The sequence below is a fragment of the Phacochoerus africanus genome, chromosome 14, assembly GCF_016906955.1.
Source record: "Phacochoerus africanus isolate WHEZ1 chromosome 14, ROS_Pafr_v1, whole genome shotgun sequence".
Taxonomy (NCBI): domain Eukaryota; kingdom Metazoa; phylum Chordata; class Mammalia; order Artiodactyla; family Suidae; genus Phacochoerus; species Phacochoerus africanus.
This window is the reverse complement of record NC_062557.1, coordinates 20,091,347-20,100,873: the sequence shown is the minus strand read 5'-3', so window position 1 is coordinate 20,100,873 and position 9,527 is coordinate 20,091,347. Positions and strand designations below refer to the sequence as shown.

At 50.4% G+C, this 9,527-nt stretch overlaps 1 protein-coding gene across 1 annotated transcript; it reads right to left on the bottom strand.

Annotated features, from left to right (window-relative positions):
• Nucleotides 1-246: 246 nt before the first annotated feature.
• On the bottom strand, nt 247-8,726 carry AARSD1 (alanyl-tRNA synthetase domain containing 1). The gene is made up of 12 exons (XM_047757040.1): nt 8,569-8,726; nt 8,312-8,443; nt 7,770-7,929; nt 7,217-7,274; nt 6,248-6,404; nt 6,035-6,151; nt 5,656-5,786; nt 5,250-5,316; nt 4,989-5,080; nt 4,501-4,555; nt 2,170-2,264; nt 247-469 (listed from the first exon to the last, which is right to left on the bottom strand). Exons 1-12 carry the CDS (start codon nt 8,605-8,607, stop codon nt 334-336), a joined length of 1,239 nt encoding a protein of 412 aa, XP_047612996.1. The 5' UTR covers nt 8,608-8,726; the 3' UTR covers nt 247-333.
• Between the last annotated feature and the right edge of the window lie 801 nt (nt 8,727-9,527).

The window sequence follows — 9,527 nt, the reverse complement described above, 5'->3', positions numbered from 1 at the left end:
AAGCCACAAGCTGAGACTCACGCCTGATTCGCATTTCCTAAGGCAGCTGCATTTCTATAAGGACTGCAGCTGGGTTTAGATAAATCAGGACACTTTCTCAGCATAAGGCTTAATCAGGTAGGGTGCACCTAACAGAGGCAAAATTAGAGAGCTGTTTATTCACAAAGACATTGATCACACAGGTACACTGGAATATACTGTATAAACTCGTCATTCATCGTATAAGTAGAAGTAGTAACACAACCATTTCAAGTCAAACTACTTTATTGTCCCAGAGACCCTGTGTCCCAGGAGGCCTGCAGTCAATGGAGGGCCAGGGAGGCAGGCGAGCCCTCACTCCTCCGCACTCTGGGTGCTGACGTAGTCCTGGAGAAGGGCCTGCACCTCTGCCCGCCGGCTCATCTTGGTGGCCTTGCCCTGAAAGCGGCCTTTCTTCCCTGCTCCCTTGCCTTCCAGCACCTCAGCCACCCTGGGGAGCAGAGAGAGAGTCGGGGAGAGGGTCTTTGAGAGAAAAGCCACGGGAAAAACCAAGGGCAGCCCTAAGGCTTTCCCGTGGACTGCAGGGAGGACAAGCGAGGAGATGGCTTCCAGCAATGCTTGCACACGTGCACAAAGATCTACGTACCGTGTTTCTTGTGAGAGTGAGTAACTGGGAACAACAGAGGTGTTGAGAAACGGGCTAAATTATGGTAAGCTCCAGAGATCAGGACAAGCATAATCAGAGGTAAAAAGCTTTGTGCAGATACAAAGGCCTGTGGGAACAGCAGTGAAGCAAGCTGGGGCTGAGAGAGCAAGGTGGGCGTGTGGCAACGGCTCAAGCTGAATGTTTAAAGAGGGCAGCCACCACTCACTTCCTTGCAGCTACTACCCTGTAGGAATGTAGGCCCAGAATTGCCAGAGTGTGCCCTTTTTTCCCCTTTTTTGAGTAAAGCTAGGAGTCTTTATTTTTAAATAAAAATCTCCTGATTTTATTTTTATTTTTGGTCTTTTTAGGGCCACACCTGCGGCACATGGAGGTTCCCAGGCTAGGGGTCGAATCGGAGCTACAGCTGCTGGCCTACACCACAGCCACAGCAACACGGGATCTCAGCTGCGTCTGCGACCTACACCACAGCTCACAGCAACACCGGATCCTTAACCCGCTGAGCGAGGCCAGGGATCGAACTCGAAACCTCATGGTTCCTAGTTGGATTCGTTTCCGCTGTGCCACGACGGAAACTCCAAAAAAATTCTAATTTTAAAATGTAGCAAATAATTTTGAAAATTTAAAAGAATACGCAGGCCAAACCAATCTATAGACCTCACCTGGCTGCCTATCAGGAAGCTCTGCGCTAAGCACTTCTGATTTCCCTCAGTGTTTTACACAAACATGTACTCATCAGAGCCAATCAAGATTTCAAACACCCTAAATGCCAGAAAGAATATGGGGTACTCCACCTCCATAGTAATTTAAAATAAGAAAATATAAACAGTAATGAAAGGGTAAAGAGGTCCAACAAAATTCTGATTTTTTCTTTTGTCTTTTGTTTTTTTGGGGCCGCACCCTCAGCACATGGAGGTTCCCAGGCTAGGGGTCTAATTGGAGCTGTTGCCACCGGCTACACCACAGCTCACAGCAATGCTGTGAGCAAGGCCAGGGATCGATGCAACCTCATGGTTCCTAGTCGGATTCATTTCCGCTGCACTACGATGGGAACTCCAAAATTCTGAGTTTTCTATAGCAACTTCATCAATGCCTTTTTTGCTTTGGTCTCTAAATCCCATTCCCCACCCCGCCCCAAGTTTCTCCAGGACTCTGCTTTGCTGGTGGCATAATCAAGTGCTTCATCCGCCTAGAGAAAACCCAGCACCTGTATTCACATATCATTTACGAATCTCAATTTCTAAAAGAAAAAACATAAAGCACATGAGATTGGGAGCCAAAAAAACTGGGCATGAGTCTCAGTTTTGCCACTTTACCCATGAGAGCTCAAGCACATGCTGTGTGTCCCTCATCTGTAAACTGGGAATAATGGTGGCCATTATTTCTGCTCAGCCAACCTCACACGGCTGTGATGTGACTCGAAATGAGATGCAGATGCGACGGCCCTTTCCACCGGTCAAGGGCTGTATTAGCAGGTTAGGCTGACAGGCTCTCACACCCGTGCAAAGCAATCCATGGGAGATTACCTGGGCCCCAGGGTCTCCACAGCCTCAGCTGGCCCTGCCAGTAAGAAGAGCCCGGCACCTTTCTCGTCGCCCACGGTTAAGAACAAGAGGGTCTCCTAGGAGGCAAGACAAGACAAGCCCTAATACTTAAGGATGTCCAGTCAATCCCCCCTCAACTGTATCCTCCTCAGTCTCAAGAACAGATTTTTATCATATTGCAATACACAAATGTATCAAATCAACACACTGTACACCTTACACAATAGTATATGCCAATTACGTTTCAATTACAGGAAAACAAGAGTTTCTGCAACAATACGGATTGTATCATGCTTAGTGAAATAACTCAGACAGACAAAGACAAATACTCTAGGTTATGACGTCCATGTGGAATCTAAAAAATAAATGAACAAATATAACAAAACAGAAATGGAGAACAAGTGATTACCAGAAGAAAAGGGAAAGGGGAACGGACAAGACAGGGGAAGGGGATTAATAGGTACAAACTATGTATCAACTACACATATTACAAGGATATATTACACAGCACAGGGCATATGGGCAATATTTTATAGTAATTTTAAATGAAATATAATCTATAAGAAAAAAAATTTTTTTTTGTCTTTTCAGGGCCGCACCCATGGCACATGAAGGTTCCCAGACTAGGGGTCTAATCAGAGCTATAGCTGCCGGCCTATGCCACAGCCATGGTAACGCCAGATCAGAGCTGTGTCTGCAACCTACACCACAGCTCACAGCAACGCCAGATCCTTAACCCACTGAGCAAGGCCAGGGATCGAACCCACAACCTCATGGTTCCTAGTTGGATTCGTTTCTGCTGTGCCACGACAGGAACTCCTATAAAAATTTTTAATCACTACACTGTACATTTGAAACTTACATAACACTATAAATGAGCTCTTCCTATAAAAAAAAGAGGAAAAAAAAGAAAACAGATTTCAGATTTGCCCCCTGCCCCAAAACCACAAGTGATATCCCTAATGGGTGATAAGGCAGCCCTTCCACTCTGGCCCAGTAGGCACAAGAAACTTGTTTTGTTTTTCTGTGTGGAGTTTTTTTGGTTTTTTTGTTTGTTCGTTTTGGTTTTTAGAGCCACACCTGCAGCATATGGAGGTTCTCAGGCTGGGGGTCAAACCGGAGCTACAGCCACTGGCCTAGGCCATAGTCACAGCAACTCGGGATCTGAGCCGTGTCTGCAACCTAAACCACAGCTCACAGCAACACCAGATCCTGAACCCACTGAAAAGGGCCAGGGATCGAACCCACATCCTCATGGATCAGATTCATTACCACTGTGCCACAATGGAAACTCCACAAGAAACTGCCCCCCCACCCCCTCCACCCCCGACCACCACAAGCAACTGTTTGAAATTGACTATAGGAACTTGGGTTGAACACCAAGAGGGCAAAGGGAGTTCCCTTGTGGTGCAGAAGGTTAAGTATCCAGCAGCAGTTTGGGTCACTGCTGTGGTGAGGATTCTATCTCTGGCTGGGTTATTCCCACATACCGTGGAAGTGGCAAATAAATAAATAAATAAGAGGACGAAGCCTGCTGGACCATAACCAAGCATAAAATGCCTTTCATGACCTGACACTCCCACCAACCTCTGCTGCCTGGCCACCCTGCTTCCCCCACACACCTGTGCCTGCCTAAACCTCCACGTTTCCCTCTGCCTGGCCACCCCGCCCAGCAATGACCCGAAAGCAATCTTCCAGGCCCCCACCCACCCCCGTCCGCCTTTCCCTCGGAAGTAATGGACTCCTCTGCCTCTGGCATCCACCACCCTACGTTATAAAGGTCAACATACACAGCTGTCTCCCAGACCAGAGTGAGTTCCTTGAGAATTAGTACTCTCTACACAGAAGTGTGAAGAGCAATATGCGCACTGCTTGGCCCAGAGTAGATATTCCAAGAAGTGTTTCTGGAATAAATGCAAAAAAGGGCCCTGAAAACCTCTAAGCTCTAAACCGTCCCGAGGAGGAGGGGCAGCTGAGGCCGGAGGCAAAGGAAAATGGAAAAGACAGCCTTCTAAAGGCCTAGCCAACCCCTCATCTTTCTCAATCAGGCCCTTGGCGCACATAAATGCGAGCGGCATGGAGAAGTTCTAGTTCTGATAAAAAGAGCTCTGAAGCTGGTAAATGTCATAGCCCCAGAAAGGTCAATCCCTCAGACCAAGCGTGGCACCTAAATGCTCAGTCAGCGCTGAGAAAATAGCACCGAATGAAGCCTGTTCTCCATGCGCATGTGCACGCGGAGAGACCTCAGCTGACCCCTCTCGCCGCACTTGGGTCTCCGCCCAGGGTGGACAAAGAATCTCACGCTCCTCTTACCTCTGACCCGATCTCGTTGGCGATGATATTCATGAATTCAGAATCACCCTCCTTCCTAAAACAAAGGACACAGGCCTGAGATCCAGGTTACAATGGGAGCTGGAAAACGGCAGGAGGCCCAGGTCCTCCTCACGCGGCTGGCCTCCCTGCTGCCTTTTGTGCCAAGTCCTAGGCTCCCTCAGCAGAGAAAGAGCGCGGGCTGAGGGCCAGTCCTTCTCAGCCTCGGCACTTGATAACAAGCTCTGCATCCGTTTCCTCTCCCTCAGACAGGATTCACCCGGGTCAGTGGAGCCCTGGTAGGTGGTGAAGGAGATGAGGGAAAGTGCTAAGGCAAGTTCCAGTGTTACAGTGAAGGTGTTTCTATTAAACCCAGAAACCCTGGAACGTAACACCTGTCTGAGGACACCAGGGGTGACCCACCCCCAACTATGCGCTGCGTACAGGGGAGGGGCTGAGCCCAGGGCCAGCACCGTGGGCCCCTCTCTCACCGGTGTAACGTGACCACGCCTCCCCAGTCTGGGCTGTTCCTGAGGCTGAGAGCGATGTGCACAGCCAGGTCTCTGAGCAGGTTCAGGTTGTTCTGAAACAGAGGCCATGACTCAGTTGACAGGCGGGGAAAGGGGAACCAGAGGGCGCACTGTCTCGCCTCCCCCGCCCACTGCCCTCTGACCCCACACATCCGGCCAGGCGGAGGCGAGGCGCCTTGTCGGAGGGGCCAGTTCCAGGCAGAGCCTCCAGGCATAAGTCACCTTCTGCAGGAGCTTGCTGGACGCCTGCAGCTTCTTCACTGCTTCCACGTGATCCTCTGCTGCACACCTGCAAGAGAAAGGTTCTTGGAGGCCCACCCAGCCTTCCAGCTGCTTTTGGCATCAGGCATAAATCAACAGTGCTCTTCTTTACGGTCTGTGTCCATCCCGATGGGGACCTGGGGACACTGCAAGGAAACCTCGGGAGATCGGGGGAGAGGATATAAAGGAAAAAGCCGTTTTGTGTGCCTCTGACTGATGATCCAAAGCACTGTGTCACTCACGATGGCATCCTCTCCCGCAGAGAGAAGAGATTACTCTGTCTGCTGTACCAGAGGGAAGGCTAAGCTCTGGCTAAGCTCCGGGCTGCCCAGGGGCTGAGAGCAGGGAGCAGTGGCAGGGGGCGTACTTCAGCAGGGCCGTCAGCGCTCTCTCAGTGCTGTGACTCCTCTCCATCCACTTCAACACCCGGTTCCCAGCCAGAAAGGTCAGGTTGGTTTTGTTCTTTTTCCCCTTCTCAGTGCCCAGAATTTTAATGACCTACATGAAGCAAGGAGATTAACACACCAATACACACACACACACACACACACACACACACACGTGTAAACTGCAGTGGTGCTGGACCTGAGGGTAGGCGAGAGAACCTCCCCCCAGGCTCAGAAGCAATAAAGGAGTGATTTCATCTGGGACCCCTCAGGCGTCCCCCTCTATCGCTCCCAGCCCTGTCATGATCCCCCACTCTCAACACCCTCTCTCCCTCCCGCTCAAGAGCCCCTCCTCCCTACCTGAAGGTCACTGAGATTGCTCACGTGGGTCCCACAGCACATGTTAGAATCGACACCCTTGATGGTAACGACTCGAATAGGCCCAGCGTGATCATCTGGCAAACCCCGGGCCCTCACCTGGAATACAAGGAAGGGAGGAGGGCTGTCCGAATTCTGGTGAGGAGCCCGGGGAAGACCACTCTAGAGAAGCCATCCCACCATCCCTCTCCTCACCTGCTCCACCTCGGGGTCATCCAGGCTCAGTTCTCGCACATTCACTGGCAGCCGATCTCTGATTTTTTCATTGACACTCTGCTCAATGGCAGCTACCTGCTCCACAGTCACAGAGGGGCTGTCCAGCTCGATCACACTCCGGAGTCGCCCCAACTCCCTGCCAGAAGGAGGAGAGTGGTCACAGGATGCTGATGAAAGCAACGATAGGGAGTTCCCCGTTGTGGCACAGTGGTTAACGAATCCGACTAGGAACCATGAGGTTGCGGGTTTGGTCCCTGCCCTTGCTCAGTGGGTTGACCACCCGGCGTTGCCGTGAGCTGTGGTGTGGGTTGCAGACGCAGCTCGGATCCCGAGTTGCTGTGGCTCTGGCGTAGGCCAATGGCTACAGCTCCGATTCAACCCCTAGCCTGGGAACCACCATATGCCGCAGGAGCGGCCCGAGAAATGGCAAAAAGACGAAAAAAAAAAAAAAAGAAAGCAACAACAATAACAAGAGAAGTTTACAGTTTACAAAGCACCTTCATGTAAATGCTCCGTCTGTTTTTGTCCGTGCCTGTGGCATGTGGAAATTCCCCGGCCAGAGATGGAACAGGAGCCACAGCAGGGACCACAACAGGCCGCTGCAGTGACAGTGCTGGATCTTTAACCTGCTGTGCCACAAGGGAATTCTATAAATGCTATTATTTAATTCTCACAAAAACATCACAAAGTAGGGGCTACCATTTCCATTTTACAAGTGAGGGGTCATGTTAAGGAACCTGATCAAGGTCACAGAGCCGGGGTTCATCCCCTAGGTCACTGGGCTGTAGGTTCCATGCGCTTTCCTGAGAAACACAAGGTCACCTGCCACCCATCGTCAAGGGAAAAGGAGAGCACAACAGATTTTTATCCTCCTACCCCTGACGTGCTACTGGGAAAGGAGCTGGCAGTCAGGCACCCAAGGCTGACAGTTTTATGCCTCCTGCTCACCATGAAGTTGTCTTCAGCCCAAAAAGATGATCGGCAACCGCAGTGATAAGATGCTGCCCTAAGCAGAGAAAGCAGGAGACAAGAGAAGAGTAAAAAGCCCAGGCAGCCACACAATCCCAGCATAAATGTCATCACAGAAATTCTTCCCTTGAAGACCTGCAGTACAGGACAGTGAGTAATGCTCTTTTTTTCTTCTTTTTTTTTAGGGCCACACCTGAGGCACATGAAGGTTCCCAGGTTAGGGGTCAAATCAGAGCCCCTCCCTTGGCCACAGCAATGCCAGATGCAAACTGCACCTGCAACCTACACCACAGCTCACGGCAACATCTGATCCTCAAACCACTGAGCGAGGCCAGGGATCGAACCTGTGTCCTCATGGCTGGTAATACTCAAATTCGACCGTTATGCTAATATTTTTCCTTCAACTGTTCATTTTGCTTTTACGGAACTTATCACATTCCTGCCTGAATTGGAGTTGATTCTGAGTATGTCTGTACCTTCCAAAAGGTTAACTTCTAGAGAACCCAAACCACCTATCATCCCACACACCTACCTGAATGCTGCTGCATGTGGTCAAACCTCCGCTCCCAGTCCACTCGGACCTGGACCTCGGTCCCAGGGGTCAGGGGAGTCTGGGTGAAATGATCAGCCTGGGCGCCGCGGCGGGTCACCCTCAACACAGAGATGTCATTGATTGTACCATGGTCATCAGGCTGGGGAAAAGAAGTAAAGATAATCAGTAGTAGCAGGTAAGGATCACCTTAACTCCCGAATACAAAGACCCTCTAGGGAGAGTATGTGAGAAACACACCCAGAACTGGAGATTCCCTAAGGGAGGAGAAAGAGCAAGGCCAAGTGAAGTGGTACTTTTGCTTCATGAGGAAACTGTCCCTGTCTTCTTTACGCTGAACATCTATGTATTTGTTGATAAATAACCCGTTGAATGAACAAATGAACTGAAATGAATTAACTTCCATTTGTATTCATTGTATCTGGGACACAGAAGCAGATCATCTTCCAGCTGAGCAGAAAGGAATTACTGGCTTCCAGGGAGGCAAGAGGCGGGAAGAGGAGGGGGAGGGTCGGGTCTGCTACCTGTCCCCCGCCCTCGGGGAAAAGCAGCGTGTCTTCCAGCACCACTTGGAAACCGCTCAGTACTTCCTTCTTGCCGTTGCTTCCTTCGATCTGCAGCTCTGCGGGACTGCAGGAAACCACGGTGGTGGTGAACTGGGAAAAGAAGGAAGAAAAAGTAAGTCCCGACCGGACTGATCCCAGCTTGGCGTTCCCTCCTCGTGGCGCCCTCCTCCCTGCACCGCCCGGTCCGCTCAGCTCCCTCGCTCCGCCGGCCGCACCTCCCTGGCGTAGCTGTCCCGCTGACACCTGAACGCCATCGGTGCAGTCTCCTAGAACGGCGGGATCAGCACACACAGGAGCCGCCTGGCGACGGACGGAGAGCGGAGCGGGACAATCTTTATTCCGGAAGTGTCTCTGCGCAGACGCAAAAGGACATGGAAAAAACGGTGTGCGATTAGGACAAACTTACTGAAAACGCGACGTGTCGGTGTTCCGGGTTATTAAAATAGCAGCAATTTTAAGGCTTTGAAAAGAACCAGAAAACAAAAAGAAATACAAGTGCGGTCTAACTTGCCAAAGCACTTAATTTAGCCACTTTGGGCCGCAGGAATGTACGTAATTCCGCCCCTCAGAAGCCCGGCTGGTAGACGTGGGAATCGTTACCGGCTTGGGTGCACGGCAGCGCTGCCCAGTGGAAAGTAATGCGAGCCACATATGTTAATTTTTTTTTAATTTAAATCGACCTATCCAGAATGTTATTTCGTCTGATGATAAGTCTTTTTAAATAAGTGAGGGCTTTTTTTTCTCCATTAAAAAAAAAAAATCGAAACCTGGTGTGTATTTTACATCTACAGTACATCTCAGTGCAGACTAGGGACATTTCAAGTACTCAGTAACCACATGTGACTGGTGCTCCCGCATTGTACAGCATAAAAAGGTTAACAGGAGTCAAACTGCAATCAGCGCCTTACAACGTTAAAGAGATTAAAAGTTCAAATTAACTTTCTGCTCCTTTATTTATTTGCCATTTCTTGGGCCGCTCCTGCGGCATATGGAGGTTCCGAGGGTCGAATCGGAGCTGTAGCTGCAGGCCTTTAACACAGCCACAGCAAGTGGGGATCCAAGCTGTGTCTGCAACCCACACCACAGCTCACAGCAACGCTGGATCCTTGGCCCACTGAGCAAAGCCAGGGATGGAACCTACAACCTCATGGTTCCTATCGTATATGTTAAGCAC